Source organism: Octopus bimaculoides, chromosome 7 (assembly GCF_046866305.1).
Source record: "Octopus bimaculoides isolate indiv1 chromosome 7, ASM4686630v1, whole genome shotgun sequence".
Lineage (NCBI taxonomy): Eukaryota > Metazoa > Mollusca > Cephalopoda > Octopoda > Octopodidae > Octopus > Octopus bimaculoides.
Genome location: NC_142934.1, coordinates 29794732 through 29818708, shown reverse-complemented (window position 1 = coordinate 29818708; position 23977 = coordinate 29794732). Strand labels below are relative to the sequence as shown.

The 23977-nt window shown below is 34.8% G+C and overlaps 1 protein-coding gene across 2 annotated transcripts in view; it reads right to left on the bottom strand.

Moving 5' to 3' along the window:
• The window catches only part of LOC106873839 (protein flightless-1 homolog), a 70205-nt gene extending 46235 nt beyond the window's left edge, over window positions 1–23970 (bottom strand). For both annotated transcript variants that reach the window (XM_014921352.3, XM_014921353.3), the window contains exons 1-12: window positions 23888–23970; window positions 14959–15069; window positions 14689–14841; window positions 13621–13706; window positions 13272–13348; window positions 11252–11336; window positions 9869–9972; window positions 8673–8789; window positions 6455–6513; window positions 3865–4022; window positions 2993–3077; window positions 573–726 (exon numbers count right to left, since the gene is read on the bottom strand). In XM_014921352.3, the coding sequence (XP_014776838.1) occupies window positions 573–726; window positions 2993–3077; window positions 3865–4022; window positions 6455–6513; window positions 8673–8789; window positions 9869–9972; window positions 11252–11336; window positions 13272–13348; window positions 13621–13706; window positions 14689–14841; window positions 14959–15069; window positions 23888–23950 (1252 nt within the window). In that variant the 5' untranslated portion in view covers window positions 23951–23970. The remainder of the gene's footprint in view (window positions 1–572; window positions 727–2992; window positions 3078–3864; window positions 4023–6454; window positions 6514–8672; window positions 8790–9868; window positions 9973–11251; window positions 11337–13271; window positions 13349–13620; window positions 13707–14688; window positions 14842–14958; window positions 15070–23887) is intronic.
• Between the last annotated feature and the right edge of the window lie 7 nt (window positions 23971–23977).

Sequence of the window (23977 nt, the reverse complement as noted above, 5' to 3'; positions counted from 1 at the left end):
ACTTGTGTGTTTGAATTCACACACACACACACACACACACAGACAGACAGAGTAGAATAACTGCCAGATGACAGTAACTTTAGAAATATACTTTTGCATCATGGGTAATATCAGAAAATATTGGCATACATACAATAATTATGATTTAACTCTTATCAAATGATGAAATGAATACTAATTTTTAAAAGTAAAATATTACCTTACAATAAAATTAAATAAAATAATTTCTCATTTATATAACTCCTCTTATAATTTACTGTTATATACTCCCTCTCCCTCACCTCTGTCTATGATTCTTTCTCTCACACTTCATTGTTTGTTACCAAACCTACGATGTTCCCTCATCCTGTATCTCTTATGTTAACTCTCTCTGTATCACTTTTATTCTCTTTATACAATCTAAAGAGTGACTGGAGAAAGCAAGAGACTGATCCAACTCCATCCAACTCATCTGACCTTTAGATACTGTAACAAATGAGCTTGATAGAAAAAAACTTAGAACATGGAAATATATTAAAATACAATATGCGGACAAAAAAAAATAATTATAAAAATAGGTGAATATCACTTACCTGGTGTTTGTTCTGTCTGAGGGGGAGCTGCGGCACCTGCTAAACGTAACTGATTTGCCAATGAAAAGTCAATGTTGTAAAATTCTTTGCGCATCCGGATTTCTTCTGGTTTAGGAGGCATTATCAAATCTGGATTATCTCGTACATCCAGAGTCTAAGCAAAAAGAAAGAATTGAAATATAAGTATATGTGTGTGTGACAGAGTGCTAGTGTAATGAGAGAAAGGTTAGGTATAAGAAGAATTAGATGCAGTGTGCAAGAGAGAAGACTGCTAGTTTGGTCATGTGATGCCAATGGATGTAGACAGTTGCACACAGAAGTGTCAATCACTTAAAGTGGATGGAACTCATGGAAGAGGGAGACCCAGGAAGACATGGGATGAAGTACTGAAGGCTGATCTCAGGACACTGGGCCTTATGAAGGAAATTACAAAGGACCAAGATATCTGGTGCCAACGCCATGTAGAAAGCACCTGTGTTGGTACTGTGTAAAAGGCACCCATACTAGCACCTTGTACAAAGTACTTGTGCTCGGCCACATAAAAAGCACGTGTGCCAGTGCCATATGAATAGCATCCGTGTTGGTGTCATGTGAAAAACACCAAGGCTAGTGTTATGTAAAAAGCACCCAACACACTCTAAAAAGTGGTTGGTGTTAGGAAACATGTCCAGTAAGTTCACTGCAGGAAAATTCACCATCATCAATTCACTGCAGGGAAAGTTCACTACCATCGATTCACTGATTTTTTTTATCTCAATAAAATAGTTTTAAACTATTAATGGTAAGATACTATGGATATATTTTCATGATGGACTTTCTTCACAGTAAATTGATGGTGGTCAACTTTCCCTGCAGTGAATTGATGGAAGTGAACTTAACTGTAATCGTTAGGAAGTGCATCCAACCCTAGAAACCAAGTTAAATCACTTCAGCTTGTCAACTCTGGTCAAACTGTTCACCCCATATGGATGCTAAATGATGATGACACCTGGAAATTACAGCTTTAGGTAGTACATGCAAAGTGCTGCAGCTACTAGTAAAGAATGACCAGATTAACACTGCTTTACTCAAGCAGTAACACGGAATGTAAACATACATGCACAAATACACACACATTATCAACATCCTAATCATCATTTAACATCTATGTTCATGCTGGAATGGGTTGGAAGGCTCAACAGGACATAACAGATCGAAGGGAGACTGCTTTGTGTTCCATTGTCTACTTTGTCATGGTTTCTATGGCTAGATGCCCTTCCTAACACCAACCAGTTTACAGCATGTTGTGGATGCTTTTTTGCAAGGCCAGACACTAGAAAGGTGACCATGCAACATGCAAGACTATGAACTCCAAGAGAGGTGGTGTTATGCTAGATGATAAGGAGTTAAAGAAAGGGTCAGAGTAAAAAAGATTTCTTGCTGTTGAGGGGCTATATGTTGATTCACATTTTAGAAGAGAGGGCAGGGATGATTGGGATGGAGCTGTTAAGGAATAAAATAGTGATGGTGAGGGTGTTGGGTGAACCTTCAAGGTAAGAGGTGCATAAGAGTGGGGACAGAGGAACTGGGAGTGTGGATGGATAGGGCTTGCAAGACTGTATAGGAGAATGAGAGATGGGGAATGGGTGAGGATTGTGTGAATATAATGAATGTAGAACAAGTGTTGATGGGGAGATATAGTGAATGGTTGTGGGATGTCCAACAAGGCATGAGAAATACACGCATGCACACATACAGAGGGCTTCTTGCAGTTTCTGCCTATCAAATTCCCTCATGATTTCATGACTGTTGTGGAGGTGTGATAGAAGACACTTATGCAAGGTACCACACAATGGCACGGAGACTTGAAACCAGTCATGCTTGTGTGTGTGTGTGTGTGTGTGTGTGTGTGTGTGTGTGTGTATATATATATATATATATATATATATATATAATGATGGCATCCTCTCATAGTCTGAGAAAGATAGTTCTGCAATTTGTAGCTGAACAGCCTACACAAATGATTTGTTTATAGTGATCAAATGTATGATGCCGTACATTAGCTCACTTCCACCGTATGTCAGATGTTGAAATGGTTGCACAGCAATGTGAGATGAAGTGTATTGCTGAAAAACAGAATGCACCACCTTGTTACGAAATTGACACTACAATCTCAATTGTGAGTACAATTTCCTAACTACTAGCCATGTGTCCTCACACACCCACATTATATATATATATATATATATATATATATATATATGCTGAACCAAATTCGACGACTGGAAAGTGAACATTAAACGATGATGATGTATGTATGTATATATAAAGTGAAAGTTTAGACTAAAGAACATAACCACATGAAGAAAATGTCACTAAAGGGTTTTTTTTTTTTTCACAATATGAGCCAAATATCAGTTTGAAGAAAAAGATTTTCTTACCTCAAGTTCTGGCAGTAAATGAAGAATATCTGGAAGAGTGATCAGGCGATTTTGGCTTAGAAGAAGTTTCTTTAGTTTACCACATCTGAAAAAGAAAATATATATTTAAATATTCATTCAATAATTTTATATGAAGATCAGTTTTGATTTAGTGAGTCTAATGCATCTGAAATTTTGATCTTCTGACATAACTGAAGATGGACATATAACTTTTGTATATTATTCTTACTTTCTGATTACAAGTAAATGAACTGGTATAAAACAAAAACAACGCTTGTGTCCAGCAAATGTAAGATGATATCCATGTTTAAACAGTGGAGCATCAATAACTCTAATTCTAAATTTCAAATCCTTAATTGGATAACTTTATTCTTACCTGTAGAAAGAACATACACAAAAACTAATGAAGTTTTTACAGGGTTACTTAATCTGCTAGAAATAGCAACCATATTACTTTCAGGTGACACTGTACTGTCTTAAAAAAAGGAGGAATGACATATAAGATGATGTGGTCTGAGATAAACTTATGACAACATGGAAAATAAGACACTTTTAATTGTAGATCTGCATAGTCAGAATTGACTTGGGACTAAACACCACCACCAATAATAACAAATATTTCGTTAGACATGCATTACATGTCCATAGCTGAATAGCTGACTTTTTCTTGCAGACACCAACCAATATCTTTATTCGCTAAATGTTCTCTTCCTTTCTTTCTCTCTCAGCTCAGATGCTTTACTTTCCAGGTAATGAATGTTACACATCTATGGGAATATAATTATTCTATTTCTTTCTTTCTAATATCTTGCATATTTAATGACCAATGATACATTTATGTTATTGTTGTTATACTTTAAATGGAAACTCACCTGCAAAGTCCTTCAGGAATCATCTCAAGGTTGTTGTCAGTGGCGCTGAAAATTTCCAGATTATGCAGTTTTCCAATACTAGCAGGGATGCCATCAAAATCCAGCTTGTTACTGTTCACATATAGTTTCTTAAGAGAGCCAAGTTTATGCAGTGAAGACTGGTATAAAATAAAGTATATATACATATATATTAAAACTATATACAAATATATTAAAACTCTCTCTCTCTCTCTCTCTCTCTCTCTCTCTCTCTCTCTCTCTCTCTCTCTCTCTCTCTCTCTCTCTCTCTCTCTCTCTCTCTCTATATATATATATATATATATATATATATATATATATATATATATATATATATCTATATATATATATCTATATATAGATATAAAGGGATAAAAATCAATAACAAAAGACAAAATCAAATACAAAAACAACATATTGGCAAGAAATGTTTGGTTAATATTATTAAAGGCTCAAAGAAGGGAAAAAGTTATGAAGTCAAAGTTACTGAGTATGACATTTTAGACATCATCCTTTATTGACTATACAGAGAAAGATCCAGGGAAGAAGAGAAAATGGAGAAAAAGAGAACCAAGGAAAAAAATGCATGTGAGAAATTCACAGGATTCTCTCTCTCTCTCTCTAATTATATAAATATATATATATATATAGATATATATTATATTATATTATATGTATTTATTTTCTCCTAATTAATAAATAATTTGGACAAAATAAATTGGTTAATAGATACCAGGGTAGCAAAGATCACAAAATAACTGTGGTGTAACTCCTGTTTATTAGGTAGAAACTCCTTGATATTTTGGGTACTTGAGTATATATAAATTTAATGAATGGAGTAAAACGCATATTTTAACTGCATACTTTTATTTCCAACATATGTTTCGAAGAATTACATCACCGATTCCTATGGATTGTGTAATTTGTAATTCTTTGAAACATATGTTGGAAATAAAAGTATGCAGTTAAAATATGCGTTTTACTCCATTCATTAAATGTGTGTGTGTGTGTGTGTGTGTGTGTGTGTGCGTGTGTGTGTGTGTATATATATATATATATATATATATATATATATATATAGACATAGGGTAAAAATTAATAATTAATTGATAATTAGTAATTTCACCAAGTGTTAAAACCCATTATCGGTAAATATATAAACACAATTAAAAATTTAGGGTTCAGCAAGTATTGATTCGCTACACACTGAAAATTAGAAATGGCAACCAAAATAGTAGTTTTGGCTGCTATTTCTAATTTTCGATGTGCGGTGATGCAATACTTGCTGAACCCTAAATTTTAAATTATATATATATATATATATATATATATATATATATATATATATATAGGGAGAGAGAGAGAGAGAGAGAGAGAGAGAGAGAGAAAGAAAAAGAGTAAATAAACCCATACACATCATTCTTAGTGTCCAATTTTCCAACCTTGCATGGGTTGGACAGAGTTTATTGAGGCAAGATTTTCTGTGGTTAGATGCCCTCCCTGTCACCAACCCTCACCTGTTTAAAAGCAAGGTAGTATTTCCTACAACATTCTGCAATTATTGCAGGTACTCTAAAATCAAAATTAATTAACAACATATTTTTTCATATTCAGAATTGCTGAAGCATGGAATAAAATACCCACATCAATTGTTAGTTGTCAGGTCACTGCATCTTTCAAAAATTCTATGCCACCTAATACAACTTCTGCCTATGTATCGCTTTCCTCTCTATAGCTTTTTAATGGCCCATTTTTCCTTTTTGTGAGTTATCCTGTGTAGTATGCACGTACTTTTGCTTTTCATTGCTATCTTTCTTTGCTTGACTTATTGCTGCTGCTGTCCTCTCTTTTACTCTTTTTTTTTAATGAGCTGCAGTGCACTTGAGTACTATATACAATAAGCACATTTTAAGCATTATTACCAAGGTAGCGAGCTAGTAGAATTGTTAATGTTATGGACAAAATGCTTAGCAGCACGTCTTCCAACTCTTTACATTCTGAGTCTTTACATCTTGCCGAGGTCAACTTTGCCTTTTATCCTTTCAGGGTCAATAAAATTAAGTACCAGTCAAGTACTAAAGTTGATGTAACTGACTTGTCTCCACCACTGAAAATTACTGGCCTTGTGCCAAAATTAGAAGGAATTATTATTGCTCTCCAAGCTTCAAATAGTCTACACTTTAGAGAGAGAGAGAGACTTAGTTGCTATCAGAGGCGGTATTTTGTAATTCTCTAAATTTCTTACAAACTCTGAACTCTAAAGTCTATTTCATTAAAAGATACTTTAGATTTAAGTTAATTAGGCAACAACGTTAATTTAACTACCGATTGAAAATAGTTCATCTTCAATCTGCGAAGGAATAAAAATTAAAATTTGTATTAAGTACATGTCTGACACAAACTTTATCAACTATATAAGGTTAACAAATCAACTTTGGCAGAATTTAACCTCATGCTCAAGCATTTCTGCCATTCCAGAATACAGAATACAAACATTTAGTTACATGTTTTAATATTTCTGCCACACCACAATAAATACAAAGTAAAAGAAAATGCTTTGTTGATTACTCACAGGTAGAGCAGTCAATTTGTTACGGGAAAGATTTAGCATTTCCAAGTTTACCCAGGTATCTAAACAAAGAAAGATATGCAATGAGCAATAATAATGCTGAATTATTATTTCATACATTAGCACAAAGCCACAAATTTAGGGAAAGGTATAATACATTACAATTAGCCTTCAGTACATAAGTGTTACTTATGTAAGAGTACGTAAATATTACTTATGTAAGTGTTAAGGATGAATAGTGATACTTCACGTTTATGTATTTGTTTTGCAAGATTCTTGATGTGAAATCATGAATTGAAAGAGATATTGTTATACTTGGAGATGGTCATATTTTGCCAATTAAACACATGCACTTTTTGACAAAATGGACGATATGCAGAACAAGAGGAGACACATGGGATGGAGAGTTGCTGAAAAGGTCACAGGACGTGTGATGAAAGAGCTTTGACAAAGAAACTAAAATAATAACAATAAAGCTGAAGGGAAGATCAAATATATAGTGTGTGTGTTTAATTGGCAAAATATGACCGTCCCCAAGTCACATTTTGCCAATCAAACACACGCACTATATATTTGGTTTTCACTTCAGCTTTATTATTATTATTTTAGTTTCTTTGTCAAAACTCTTTCATCACACATCCTGTGACCTTTTCAGTGACTCTATCTCAGTAATGTTTTAATTTGGAACATTCTACCATAAAATAAAGAATGGGATGAGATTCAAAATTTCTGATATAGAAAAATTTTTTTTTTATTTCAGACAACCTATTCATTATCACAGATGACAAAGGGAAAATTGTCCTTATATAGAAAGGTAAAACAAAAGTGATTGGAGTAAAGTAACTAATTTTTACAACTGATATGGTAACTACTGACAGCATTGAAAGGTGATTGTAATGAAACAGAACAGATACTAAAGGGAATCATGGGCAACTGATAACCTATTATACAATGACAGACTGATATCTCAGGTGAAAAATAGGAAAAAAATACTGGTACTGGAATGGATTAATTAACAATCCATTCCTCACCTCTAAAGTGCATGGAAATAATTGGCATCTTTGATAGAATATGAAACTAAGAAGTTACATAGTCTTTGCAAGTTGAATTATCAGACAGTGAAGTGTGCAGGAATGAAATTGAGATTAAAAGAGCAATTCTTTTAGGATTTACTATCCTCACTTCTTTTTTTTTTATCTGTCTTATGTATTATGAAAAAGTAAATCAAAATAAAATTTATAAAAAAAAATATAAAACAGAAAAAAAAAAAATCAACCATCTGATGCTTCTGGTTGACCTCAAACACTACTTCAGAATTAAGAATATGCAAATTTCTTTAATACAGTCTGTCAGAATTTTCAGTTCTAATTTTTGCATACCATTTAATAGGAAGTGTGACATCATAAAATCAAAGGAAAAAAAAAGAATCACCTTTCAGAATACCACACAATAGAGAAGATAACGAGGGATAAAAAATTCAAGATGCAGGAGGAAAAAGTGATATTCAAATAGGTCAAATTGAAAAAAAATATGTGAGAGGAAGATAAAAAAAGAATTATGGAAACAAAAATGGAAGGATAATCATGAAAAGGGCTATAAAAAATATTCAGATATTCTTCAGCATGTTTCCTGACTGAAAAATGAACTTGGTACCAACCCAGTTGATTAGAAGGAAACTGCCATATTTTATTTTGCAATAATCGATTGTGGAGATGTTGAAAACAGGTTTGTTACTAAATTGAAATTTAGCTCTATATACTGTATGTACTAGTCTTTTGATAAATCTGTATGAAATTTTAATTGTAATAATAATGAGATTAGTACATACAGTGTATATAGCTTGTTAGGAAAGGTTAAAAAAGGTGACAGAAAGCAAGAAGTACACAGAATAAAACACAAAAAGACAGGAAAGTGAAAGTTAGGAGTTATAAATAGTCATAATAATATTAATAGCTTAATTGCAAAAAGAACTTCCAAGCAAAGACACTATTTACAAGTTCAAAGCTACAGTGCTCATAATGGACTGCATACAACCTCCAGGAAAAAATATTACCAATGAAATGGTAAATATGAATACTTAAAAGGAATTAGAATATATAGCCAGAAATATAACACAATCAACCTCATAGACTAAGTCTTCAGCAACACAGTGATGCTAATAAAAATATATTTTAAGAGTAAGTGAAATTGTTTTTTAATAATAGATCAATTAGGAACTTACCAATTAATGAGGACAGCTCTGTGATTTCATTGTCACATAGTTGTAATCTTTTGAGAGTTTTAAGTTTGTATAAAGCTTCGGGTATTTTGGGCAAATTGTTGCATGACAGATCGATATCTGAAACAATAAAAATGTAAAAAGAAACAAATAAAAATAGCAGCATCAGAACCAAGCAATGATTAGGAATAAATGAACTTTAGGTCAGTTAAAATATATTTGTGATATATTTTAACTTCTAAAGGCAAATTCATTGCAGTTTTCACTGAGAAAAAATTCTCTCTGATGTTAAAAGGTGTAAAAACATCGTATTTGTCCAGTGCTTCCCTTTAGCGATTCCCAGACACATGTTTCTGGTTCTTTAGCCTTCCTCAATGGAAGATAATCCTGGACAGATTCAAAGCCATAGCTTTAACTAAACACAGTCAACATCAATGACTGAGTGGTGCTAGTGGATTGCCTGGTTGGAATAAAAATAGCAGCATCAGTGCCAAGCACTGATTAGGAATAAACAAACTGTAGGTTAGTCAAGATAGGTTTGTGACTGACTTTAACTTCTAAAGGCAAATGCACTGTCAGAGTGAAGCACTGGGAAAATATGGTATTTTTACACCTTTTACAATAAGAGAGAATTTCTATTCTCCATGGTAACTGCAGTAAATTTGCCTTTTAAAGTTAAAGCATGTCACAAATATATTTTAACTAACTGAAAACAAATAAATGCATACTCTCTACATACAAAAACTTTTGATATACTTGAGAGATTGTTTTTTTTTCTAGAGAATTCCAATAACATTTTCGAATGTATTAAAAGAGGCAACACAATTTTTTTTTTGTAATGGCTTAAATAGAGGAGGAAGAATATAACTTGTGCAGGGTTTAGTAGATTAATATAAAGGAAGGCAAGAATGCTGTAATGCTAACTACAATAGATTTGGGTTCAGTTTGTTTACAGTTTTTTTAAACCCTACCAAAAATTTAAACAGTCAACTGTCCTATGATTTCTAAGAAGTATTTTCAGTAATTCGCAGCTGCTGAATGTTGTTATGAAGATCCTAACGGGAGTGGAAATGGAATCTACACAGGAACTTTATTTGGTTTAAGATTAGAAGACAATTAGGAATTACATGCAAAAGAAAGCAATTGTATGTTGTTAGTAATGAAATATACAGGGAATGATAATTAAGAGTATGACTAACCTTGAAGATTGGTTAAAGTGTCCAGTGTTGGTGGGAAATGGTTGATACGTCTCTCTGAACTCTTCATGTGTAGTGTTGTTAAAGAAGTCAATGCTGGTAATTGGCTGCAAAATACAATGAAATACAAGTTTACAATATTTAAGGGTAAACACTTGTGTGCTGATGGTTCTGGCTGTACTCTGTCTCCAAATACAGGAGACAATCTCTCATCAAGCAGTGAAGCAGCTCTGTGGTTGTTTCAGCTCCCCTCCAATGGAACATCAGAGCTGCCTGAAGCCACCAACTGATGCAGGTGGTAAAAGTCTTGCATAACTGTATGAGCTTTGTTGAATCAGATAGTGCAACTCTGGGCTAGATGTTTTTATCATCCTCACTGCTCATTTTTGCTATACCACTCATCCATTCTTTTGAACCAAATGTAATGGCTTACTGTCTCAGTGGCTTCGGACAATTTTCTGGCAACATTTTTTTCCTCCTTTTAAGCTAGACCAAAAATTTGAGCATTTAGTGGACCCTAGTCCCAACACTTATCTCTATAGGAAGGTATATTGCCTCCCATCCATTGTTTCCAACTCACTATATTTTCTGTATTTCTTGAGGAAAGCAACTTTGATGTTTGCTTCCCAGGGAATTGTCAGCTCTATCTTTACCAACTTCCTTTCCTTGCACCACATGACAAGGTTGGGTCTTTTAGTAGCAAAATGTGGGAAGTGATAGTTACCATCAACGCCAACAGAGACTTTTGGATCATTCTTCCTTACAGTGGCTGGCATATAATGTTCACTGTCTCTGCAAAACTATCTTCCCAAGCTCCACTACTTGTGGTCTTTCACCATTGCTTATTTGCTTTACTCTCTCCACCACTGCAACAGACAATACTCTGAGTACTTGGTTATGCTGCCATGTGTATCTGTGCTCCAAATCTAATGGGCAATTGCAGAGTATTCATCTCATTGTTCTGACCTTTCCACATTTGTACAGACCACACACCTCTTTTTTCCAAAGCTTTAGGTTTTACAAAGATTAGGAAGCATGTAGACAGAATGGTCTCTATGACCAAAGTTCTTTCCATCCCACTTTTCACCCAACCACAAACTCCTCCCAAGAGGTACACTGTCCCTGTTGGCTACACTGTATGAACTCCATACAGTGGCTTTTCACTTTTCTTTCTTTATTTGGTTGGCTACTGTAGTTTTTCTCTTCTACTTCAACAGGGGGACCTGGCTTAACACTTCTGCTGTGGAGTGCAGGTATTCTTCTAATATAAACATATAATTATATTTATGGTCTCCTCAAAAGCAGACACACACACAGTTGAACAACTGCAGTTAATAGTCAATAGCCCTATTGTACATGCTATGAAATGGAACAGAACCAACTTACCGCAACTGAGCATGAATTAAAGGATTGTTGTTCAGTTTCAAAGTTTGTAAACTTGTTAGGCGTCGTATCTGGGGTGGAAGAGTTTCTGCAATTAGAGAGTTAGAACACTTTTTTTTCAACTGAAACAAAATTTCTTTTTTTTTTTAAGCAATTGTCAGAATGAGGATACTTTCTCAAAACAGTAAACAGACATTTAAGTCTAAGAGATCATCATCATTTAAGGTCCGTCGTCCATACTGGCAAGGGTTGGATGGTTTGACCAAGGCTGGCAAGCTGGAAGGCTTCACCAGACCCCAGTCTGATTTGGCATAATTTCTTATTGTCCACAAGGAGCTAAACATAGAGGAGACAAACAAGGATAGACAAAGGGGTTAAGTCGATTACATCGATCCCAGTGCCTAACTGGTACTTAATTTATCGACCCCGAAAGGATGAAAGGCAAAGTCGACCTCAGTGGAATTTGAACTCAGAACGTAACAGCAGACGAAACACCGCTAAGCATTTTGCCCAGTGTGCTAATGTTTCTGCCAGTTCACCACATAGTTTCTTCGGCTGGATGCACCAACCACTCCAAGAGTGTAATAGGTACTTTTACATGCCACCAGCACAGGTACCATTTGTGTGACAGCAGTATCTGACACAACTGTGATTTTACTTCGTTTGATGGGTCTTCTTCTCAAGCATGACAGAATCTAAAGGTCTCAGTCATTGCCTCCATGAAGCACAACACTTGAAAGGAGCTTTTCACATGTCACCAGCATCAGCCAATTTGCCTCTGTGAGGCTTAACGTTCAAAAGGTGCTTTTTACATGCCACCAGCATGGGTGCCAGTTACATGACACTAACATCAGCCATGACACTAACATCAACCATGACAACAATTTCACTTGGCTCGACAGGTCTTCTCAAGCACAGCATATTGTCAAAGGTCTCTGTCACTTGTCATTGCCTCCGTGAGGCCCAAACTTCAAAGATTATGCTTCACCACCTCATCCCATGTCTTCCTGAGTCACCTCTACCACAGGTTCCCTCCAGTTAGAGATCGGCACTTCTTTACACAACTGTCCTTGTCCATATGCTTCACAAGACCATACCAGCACAGTCGTCTCTGTTGCACACTACATCTGATGTCTCTTATACCGAACTTTTCTCTCAAGATGCTTACACTCTGTCAAACATGCACGCTGACATTTCACATCCAGCAAAGCATGCTGGCTTAATTTCTTTCAAGCCTATGCATGTCCTTGATTGTCACAGACCATGTTTCACTGCCATGTAGCATAGCTGTTCACACACAGGCATCATACAATCTGCCTTTCACTCTGAGGGAGAGGCCCTTTGTTGCCAGCAGAGGTAGTAGCTCTCTCAACTTTGTCCAGCCTAATCTTATTCTCACAGCTACTCTCTCAGAGCACCCAACTCAGCTACTAACTTGATTACCTCGATAACAAAAGCTATCAACTCTAGCTTATCCCCCTGGAAATTGATGGAGTCTATTTTCTGTACATCTTCAGATATTTATAAAACGCTTAAGTACTTTTTAAGAAACAAACATGTTTAATTGATAATCAATACTTCATCAAAGGAATATCAATATCAAAAAGAACATATAGCTGTTCGACACATTAAATACATCTCTGTCTAACACATTTAAAAATATATTTGTGTTCAACATATCAAATACACATCTGTGTTTAAAATATAAATCATTATTTTTAACACCCACTTTATTATGGTTGCATGGGTCAGATGTAACTTTTTGACAGATTTTCTCCAGCTGGATACCCTTCTTGTCACTAACACTTACCTGTTGCCAAGCAAGGTAATATTTCCCTGTGGCCACATGTATTTTTAGGAAAGATTGGAAACAACAGTTTGTATGACAGTGATGCTTGCTTACAATTGTTGAATGATGCAAAGACAAGAGGACATGAGAACACACAAACAGATACACACATACATACACAAACTCGTATCTATCTCATCATCACTTTCATTGACTTAAAAACTTAATACATACCTAAACTATTGTTACTGAGATCCAAGTAAATAAGTTCAATCAAATTAACAAATAGAAGATTTGGTATGTTCTCAATTCTGGAAGATAATATAGAGACTGTTGAGTTTTATCTTTATAATGATATTTAATTACACTTATACTATGGAAATATTAGTTCAAAATGAGAATAACAACACAGCAAGAAAGGCAAGGATAAGATGTATGTGATTGTATGTGCATCTGTATGTATAATCCATATAAAAAGATATGATTTATGCAAATATATTATGTGAATGATTGTTAGAAGGTTATGTAATTATTTTCAAACTCAAAACATATATGATTATATAAAGAGATCACTTAAACTTACTTATTATGGCTAAGATTCAAAACTAATAAACCTTTAACATTTTGCAACTGTTCTGGAACTTCCACTAAATTATTATGGCTCAGATCCTATAAGAGAAAAAAATAAATAATATAATACATACACATACATGCAGCAAAAACACCATAGCATATAAATTCCTTGGACAAGTTTTGCTCTTAATAGAACAAAGTTCTCATTGGATGACAACTCTAAAACAATGAGAATACAAAAGGTCACAACAAAAAATATATAACAAACATTCCATCTTCAGCTGCCTAAATGGATATCAGTATGGTTTCAACACAAAACATTGGAATAACATTGTCCTTCTCCTCTAAGCTGAAGCCACTCAACCTTTTCACCTCAGGCATTAATTTCCCTATTAAATGTTTTATCTCTCTCTCTCTCTCTCTGTCTGTATGTATAAGCCCATTGTATGTATATATATGTGTGTGTGTGTGTGTGTGTGTGTGTGTGTATCCATGTGTGTGTCTTTCTTTGTCCCCCCACCCACACACTGCTCAACAACCAGTGTGTACATGCCCATAACTTAGCGATTCAGGAAAAGTGGCTATTAGAATAAGTACTAAGCTCAAGAAATAAGTCCCAGGGTCGATTTTTTGACTAAAAAACCCCTTCAAGGTGGCCACAGTCAAATGACTAAAAGAATAAAATATAAATGCTGGATGTTGTTTTGTTTCGCACTAAATCAGTTCTAATCAAGCAGGCTTACTGCATTCATCCATGACCATCTGAGTCTTGTATACCAAGGATTGTATTGTCCAATGTGTCATCCCTTTTTAAAGACAGTAGGGTGTAATTTGAAGAAATTTAGTTGCTATTTCTAGCAGGTTGAACAACTATCCAGTCACTTATCCTGCACCTTTTAGGCTAACTCTCCCTCTAGCTCTCATTTACTCTCTCTTTATACAATGTAAAGTGTAACTGGAAAAACCAATCAGCCAACATTTATATTGGCTATAATTATAGTGAGATAATTTACAGTGTATTTTTTTGTGTAATTATATACATGCACATATAAAATCAAAAACTACACTTGATACTTACCACAACTGTTAGTTCCTGAGAGCTAAAAACGGAGTCAGGAATACCACTGTCCGAAAGTTTGTTGTGATGAAAGACAAGGGAGCGCAAAGACTTTAACTCACCAAGCTTAAAATTTAGTTCATTGATTTGGTTTCTACATACGGATAAATGTTCCTAAAGAAATATAAATGCAACTTCGTTGAAATATTTCAATACAGATTTTAAAATATTACTATAAATGCAAAGAGATAAATGAAAGACTTAAAAATATAGAAAGATTTTGACACATACCAATTTTCTCAAATTATTAATTTCTTCTGGGACTTCAGTTAAACTGGTTCTGTTGAGACGAAGCCATCTCAAACCAGCCATATCCGCCACTTGAGAAGGGAAGGAACCACACTGCAAAAAGAAATAATTGAACTTCAAAATACAAATTTTTGAAAACTGAAAAACCAAATGTGAAATGACATTGGTTAACCCTTTTGATAGCAAATTTTCTGAGATTATCCATGATTCCATGATGCAAGCTTTTGTTTAAAGTGATGTAAATAAAAACTTTCCCCTCAAAATTTCATGTTAATTCCTGTTCCAAATACCAGCTTAATAAGACTAAGATATTTTATTAAGTTCTTCATGATTTTCAAAATTAATTGAAACAAAAGCAGTGTATTTCAACAGAAATATTAAAAGGTTTAACTCTTAGCATTCAGATTATTCAATCAAATCTAACACTTATTTATCCAGCATTATCTTGTAGCTTTTGAGATTTTGATTGTGTGACTGTATATTTTTTAGACTAACATTCTGGGGAAAGTGTGAGAGGTTGAATCTGGCCAGTTTGAAAATAAAATAGGAACAATATTTTGGCCAGATATAGCTGCTTTAAATTCTAAAGGGTTAAAGTCACAGTGGATTAAGTGTTCATTTAATTACTTCAACTTGTCTACTTTACATAAGTGAATTTACATTGAAAGTCAGCATCTTCATAAAATTAATATATTTATTTAGCAGTAGTGGGACTAAAAATGATATTAAAATTTGAAGAATAAAAACTTTTTTTTAATCACTGTATTTTTTAATATATTTGATTTCAAATATATTTTAGTTATGACTAAAATATCATCATGTTAAAGTCCACTTTTCCATACTTGTATGGGTTGGACAGAATTAGCTGAGGCAGGTTCTGTATGGCTCGATGCCTTTCCTGTCACCAACCTTCCCCTGATTCCAAGTGAGGTAATACTTTCCAGTGGCCAAACATGTTTTCATGGAAAATTGGAAATGAATGACAACTGCATGTGTGATAATGATGGTCATTTACAACTATCATGTGATGTCAAGACAAGAAGACACTAACTCACATGCACAAATATATATATATATATATATATATATATATATATATATATATATATAGTTCAGCAAAACTTTAGATTCAGATGAATATGGTACTTAAGTTGAGGCACCAGAATTTAGTATGGTATTATCCATACAATTTCAAAGTAAGGTGATTAAAATCAAAATAAACAACAAGGATATCCAAAGGTAATGCAGTACAATAATTTCATGCAACTCCATTTAATTGAACATATGCAGAGTCTTCAAGACTAGCAGGAGCTAGGAGAAAGAAACCATGACTCACGAGTTGTTGCAATAAGTTATTCTCAGACCAGAGATCTAATCTAAATGTTTGTAACTAAAGGAATCCAAAGAGCCTAGGGTGATGGTGTCCAAATGTTCAATGAGTTATATTTACCATTTTCACTAACAGGGAGTTTGGTTTAACTTAATACTATGTTTGAAAACATGTCCAAAATATTGCACATAGTAGACTTTTATCTGGAACCACAATGAACTTCTTAAACTAGGCAGCTATGTCTGCTGCACCCAACTATCAATACATGCATTAAAAATTGGAACAATATGTTATGGTAGAGTTCATGCTTTCCTCCGAAACAATTTGATTTTTGTAGAAACTTGTTTTATGAAGCAGCAGGCTCTTCTTTAACAGGCAAGTATACATTTTTATTTCCTGAGAGAGAGAGGAAGAGAGAGAGAGTGTGTGTGTGTGTGTGTGTGTGCATGCATGCACACATGACAGATTTATGGTTTACACTTTAAATTATATTGTGTAATATTTTTATTATCACACCAAGTTTCAAAGGAATGTGTGCATTTTCTGAGTTAACAACAGGAAGGTCGTCTGGTTGGAGAAAATCTACCTTGACTAATTCTGCTTGATCCATGCAAGCATGGAAAAGTAGACATTATGATAAGCACAAAACTGGAAAACAATTATCATGCAAGAAGGTTTTGTTTCAAATGGGAATTTGATTTTTGTAGAAGGACAAAGTAAATATCTAAGGAAGAGTAAAAGAATATAAAACTGAATTTAAAGCCACAGTGTTTGTAATATGACCCCCAGATCATTGACCTGAGGGTGGTATCAACATGAACTAGTAATCAACAGTATTTCTTTCTCAAAAACCTGTTGATGCTGCTTCACATTCTTCAATTTTATTTAATGAAGTGCTTGTACAGGTGATTAAATACTTATCAGAAATATATACATTATTTACAATGGATGGATAGGTGTCCTCAACTTGTTTGTTGTTATCACAACGTTTGGCTGATGCACTCTCCAGCTTTCATCAGGCGTTCTGGTGGAATTTTGAACCCAACCCTTTATTTGACTAATGGGGTACACTGTTCTCATTCCTAAGGTCTGTTGTTTATGTTATTTTTCTGTTGATATTATTTTTCAAGTCCCTGCCAGGGATCAAACTTAGAATCCAAGGGTTAATAGTGGATAAAAAGCACAAGCTACTAACACTTGGATTCGAAGTTCAATCTGAGGCAGGGACTTGAAATATAAAATCAATAGAAAAATAACATCAACAACATAACTTAGGTATGAGAACAGTGTACCCCATTAGTCAAATAAAGGGTTGGGTTCGAAATTCCACCAGAACGCCTGATGAAGGCTGGAACATAGATCAACTGAAATGTGTTAACAACAAACAAGATGAGAACACTTATTCGTACATTGTAAATAATGTACATAATCCTCATCCCCACAAAAATAGACAAATAATATATAATATATATGACCATCTTAACATCCACTATTCCATGCTCACATAGGTTGGACAGAATTTAGTGTGGCAGATTTTTTTACAGTTGGATGCTTTTCCTGTTGCTAACCTACACCTGTTTCCAAATAGGGTAATATTTCCCCAAAACCAGACGTGTTTTCACAGAAGACTGTAAATGAACACCACCACTTGCATGAAGGTGACACGTTTTACAAACTATCATGCAAAGTCGAGGTAAATAGACTGTAACACACACATATGTATATATACAATGAGCCTCTTTCAGTTTCCATCTACCAAATCCACTCACAAGGCTTTGGTTGGTCCAGGGCTATAGCAGAAGTCATTTACTCAAGGTGCCGCACAATGAGTGGAACCAAATCCAAAACCATGTGGTTGGGAAGAAAGCTTCTTGCCACACAGCTATGCTTGCATCTACTTTTTATTTAAATTATTTAAAGGTCACTGGATATTTATTAACAAAACCAATTTGAGTAACCAACTACAAAAAAATAAATAAATAAAAAAACAGAATATGCTTAAAGCTCGTTCTTTACTGATATCATTGCCAGGACTGACTGCTTTCATCTAGGTTTTGATAAAATATAAACCAGCCATTAAACAAGATTAAGTCAGTTGACTAGAAACTTCCTCAATGATTTGTGGTTTTGTACCAAGGTAGGGATAAGTGTCAGAGGCTAGATGGTAAGAGTAATGAGATGGGTTGTGTAGGGAGGAGGAGTCTAAGCTTATCCTATATTATAAGGGTAAGTACAATGGAACTTTGGCTTATGAGTTAAGTTTGTTCCCAAAGGCTATTTGTCATCTAAAATGTTCATAAACTGAAACTATGTTTCCTATAGGAAATTCAAGAGAGAGCATGGAGAATTCAGACAGGAACGTGCACTGAGTGAAAGCTAAATACTGACATTCTCCTGGTGATATTACCAGCTTGTTGCCAACCATAGTTGCCACCTTGCATGGTCATTACTTGAGATACCATTCATCACCCAGGATGTTTTATGTTAAAAAAATTGTTTGTAAATTGATTTGCTGGTGATGAGAGGTTCACAAAACTGAGGTCCCACAGTAAAGGTGACAGGCATGAAGGCAAAAGGGAACATGGAAAAGAGAGAATAGACAAGGTAGTGAGGATCCAGAGAGAGCCAATGAAAGCAAGGCATGGGCCTCGTGCTGGGTAGACCAAAGTGACAAGATCGTATTAAGATAGAAGAGAAGCTTTGGAGAGGGGAACAGTGAGAGAAATTGCAGAGATAGAGTGATGGAAGGCAGGTCAGTAAGCAAGGATAATGATTGAAGTTAGTGGGGGAGTGATGAGGATGAGAGATATGAGTGATACGAATGATAGAGAGATGACTGAAGTGAGTGGGGTAGAGGGATGGAAGAGGGAAGGTGGGTATCGATAGAATAATGAGAATGAACAGTCTCTCATACATAAGCCTAGCAAAGAATGGGGAGAGGCAGTGACAGAGTGATATAGGGGCTAGCAATTTATAGTTTGTAAGTTTCACAAGTGGTGGGGAGATAAGAGATGGTGGGTATGAGTGATAGAGGGAGGAGAAGACTGAAGTGAATAGGGAGGTGAGTGAAAAAGGGAAGGTGATCACCAAGTAGATGAGAGGGGTGTAAATGATGGTAGCAAATATAGGGTGGGCAAGCTGAAGATGTACATATATACATATCCACACACATATAAACATATATATATATGCATATACACACATACATGTAAGTATATACACATAGATATCCCAAACTTCTATCATTATCGTCATGGTTGGTTGGATTTTCTGCAGCACTACTTATTATCAATTAATACTGTCCTTTGTCATCTCCCTGTGAGATGCATCATCTTTGGGTCACCCTTTATCACTTCATTCCATGTCTTCCTTGGTCTCCCTCTTCTATAGCTTACACTAACATGGAGCATATGGCACTTCCTTATGCAGCAGTAATCCTCCATACACACATCATATGACCATGCCAACAGTCTTCTCTCTTGCACACTATACCTGATTCTCCTTATACTCAATTTTTCTCACAGCTCATTTGTACTCTGGTGTTAATGCACAATGACATTACGCATCTATCTATCAGTGCATGCTAGCTTCTTTGTCTTTGCAGGTCTTCTGTATTCAAAGCCCACATCTCACTACCATGCAGGAGTTCAAACACATGGATCATACAATCTGCCCTTCACTCTGGAAGAGAAAGCCTTTGTCACCAGCAGAGGTAATAACTCCCTGAACTTTTTCAGCCAATTCTTCCCTACAGTACTTTAAGAGCACCACCTTCACTGCTAATTATGTCACCTAGATGCCTGGCATTTAAGAGAATCTATTTCTAGCATGCACTTAATGCTTATTGCTCCAGTGCATCTGTCACATACAAAGTCTGCTTTCTTTGCTAACCTGCTTGTAATTCCACATCTCTTGTGCACCCATTGCTTACACTGAGTATAGCATAGGGAGTTCCTACCTGCTCCTTTTCTGCACATCATGCAAGGCTGTATCCCTGAGGGTGCAAGGAACCTATCATTTTAGCTTATGAACACTTTAGTCTAAGCTAAGTTTATTTAGAGGTCTCTTGTTGCTATGTATTATTTGGGATTTCTTCAAATTCCTCTATACAGTCTTCCATAAAAGCATACAGAAGTCCCCATAGACATCCAGTTTTTAACTCTTTTGTTGATGGCATATAGAAACATGATGAAAAGAAGGGGATTGAGGATTGAGCTATGAAGGACTACCAAATTTATTACTGAACTCATTACTGACTCTTACTTTACAAACTACATCTTTGTACACAGCTTGCACAATCCTCGCACACCATTCATCTATGCCTAGTCTTTTTAGCCATCACTAGATTACCAAGTACGGCACTGTCAAAGGCCTTCTGCATGTCAATGAATGCTAGATATAGTAGCTTGTTCTCAGCTAAGTACTTTTCCTGCAGTTGTCTACCTAGAAAGATGGTATCTGTGGTACCTCTTCCAGGCAGTGTGGTTAAGGTGTTCACTCTGCAACCACATGTTTTTGAGTTCAGTCCCAGTGATATCTTGAGCAAGTGTCTTTTACTGTAGTTCCAGGTCAATCAAAGATTTGTTAATGAATTTTGTAGATGGAGAGTGAAAGAAGACCGTTATATGTATGTTATGTATGTGTGTGCATGCGTATGCCCCCTTGTCTTGACATTGCATGTAAGTTGTAAACCAATGTCACTGTTACACAAGCAATGTTCTTTTGCTGCAATCCTCTATGAAAACATTTTGAACGTTTGTGCCATTTGTATTCAAAGGACAAGAGGCAATATTATCTCAGATAACAACAGGTGAAGGTTGGTGAGAGGAAGAGCATCTGGTCATAAAAGATTTGTTTCTAAGAATCTCGTCTGACCCATGCAAGCATGGAAAAGTGGGTGTTGAAGTGATGTTGATATATGGCTTACAAAAAGACATGTATACACAGATTTAAACACATCTTCTCTCTCCTCCCTCTCTCCTACTGAGGTAGCCATGTATCGCCTTTACTGCAAGACCTGATCCTTTATCCATACTCTAACATCTCATCACCTGACACAAAACCACCTCCCTCAATACTACTCCCCACTCAGTTGAGGAGTCTTGCAAAAAGTTATTTGGGTAACCTTACTGCTGCTGGTGCCACACGTAAAAAGCACCGAATACACTCTGTAAAGTGGTTGGCATTAGGAAGGGCATCCAACCATAGAAACCGACAGTAGACTTGCCAGCTCCTGTCAATCCGTCCAACCCATGCCTGCATGGAAAATGGACGTTAAATAATGATGATAATTATGAAGATGCATGCACACACCTTTATTTAACCTCGGTAAGAGTTAGTAAATTGAGAAGTACTCCAGAGGTTTCGTCCACATCTTAGTTGTCAAGAAAAATATTAAAATGGAGTCAAAGAGAGATTATTTTTCTACTTGCAGCATTTTTGTGGTTACTGATCACATGAAGACGTAAACATCAACTGGCTAAAAGCCAAAATTAGACCCACCCATAACCTTAGTTGTTAAATTTCAGTATGTTGATGAAGATGCAGTGAAATTCCAGAAGTAGACCAACTTAGAAACTCTCATGTCAAACTGAATACGACCGAAATCCAAGTTGATCGTGTCATCTACACATACATCATCCAAAAATTACAATAGACTTCCCTGCGCAGTAGACTGTCTTAGTAATCAAAAGACAAAAGCAATCTTTATAGATTTTCTATCAAACTAAACTGAGCATTCAAGTATGTTGCTTCGTTTGAATTCAAGAGAAAAAAATCATAGAAAAACTTCAATAAGTGACTAATTTAGTTGTTTCCTTGTTTATACAAAACATTGTCATTTTTTCAATGCCAGTTGATAAGTGATTTACAATTTAATTACTTTACTTAATTACTTGAACTGTTATTTACAGTATATAAATGAAAATTTCCCCGTGATTGCTTTACTTTGTCAAAACTATGACTTTTATCATATTTGGCTAATGCCTCTGAGAATTGCATGAAAGTTGCATAATCTCATTTCCTCTCGTTAAAAATCCAGATCTACATAAAAAGTCAGATCTACATAAAATTCTGACGTGAAATTCAATATTACTGATGATCAAAGTCGATAAAAGTATATTTAGAAAACAAAAAAGCAGGTGAAATATGTTAGTAAAAAATGATGAGAGGAAATATTTACTTTTTCGGAAAACCAAACGTTAGCTTAGTTCTTTAAGTTTACTAATTTTTTTACGTTAACTTTGGCACACATTCTGTATCCAAAAGATTTAATCACTATTAATGAACCTATATAGAAACATTGATGATGTCCAGATACGCTACAGGTGATCCAAACGGAAAATAATGATATTGTTGCTCCTATTTTCTTCTATAATAGTTTCAAATTTAGGTACATAACCAGAAATTTTGAAAGGTGGAGGCTATTCGATACCGTCGACTCTAGTATAAGTCCAGAAGGATGATAAAATGAAACTAATTAAAATATTTCACTACAGTCAAAATATAAGCAAAACTGCCAATTAATTAAGAACAACATATAATAAAATATATTTAAAAATTTACAGAGTTCTTGACTTAAATCTTTATACATATTTAAAGTTATATATTTAACTGCTATCCATCAGTCAAAAAGGTTCGAATCTAAATATTAATATAAACCGAAAACTAAGTTTCCTAACTACGACAATCATAATTGTAGACTTGACAAACTAAAAGTACATAACATATTATTTACTACGAATAACCTTATTTGTTACGCATTTATCTGCATAAGTATGTATAAAAAATAAAAATTGCTTTAAAATTAAGAATAGCTATCGGAAAAAATGAGTCAAATTGGACGAGAATGTCTATTCTTAGTAAGAACACCAAATCTTAAAGTGAATCCAAATGAATAGGTAGCTGAAGCTGTAAGGTAATATCTAAACTAAGACAGCCCCTAAGGTCCTATCAATCTTAGGTATCATCTTTACAATATATTATTAGAGTGTATTCCTCACAGCCGTAGAAAACCCAACTACGAAGTAGTCAGTTCTGCTACTCATTTGTTGCGAATATGCAAACAATCCCGGATATCTTACGCCTAGCAATTGTTTTCTAAATAAATATATTAAACCCTGATAACAATAAATATGTTATAATAATCATAATGTTGTTCCTACTTTCTTCGTTAATGAAACCTAACATTTTAATGTGGTTGGGGGAGGGTTTTTTGTTTATATATATATATATATATATATATATATATATATATATATAAACCATTGACAGCTGTAAGAACTCGGACAATATCACTCGTAATTATCTTGAAAGGTTGGAACTGCTAAACCAAACAAATTTCTTGCTGTAAAGGGAACATATGTGTATATAAAGATGTTTCTACTACTACTAGTAATAATAATACAGAAAATATTTAGAAAGCCGGGGACCAACAAAGGTGGAGGTAGATGAGGTGATTAGAAAGAATAGCATACGAACAAAATCCTTAAATTGACTTTTCGCTAAAACAGAGCAGTTATGTTAGTATACCTGTGTACATTAAAAACAAGATATTGTCAAAATGAATAAATTCAGCTATACCTGAAAATCATTTCGTGTGAAATCTATGCCTCTGACAAACGGTAACACCCCAGTGGCTGCCATTTTGCCGTTCTCTTAGTGACGTCACAG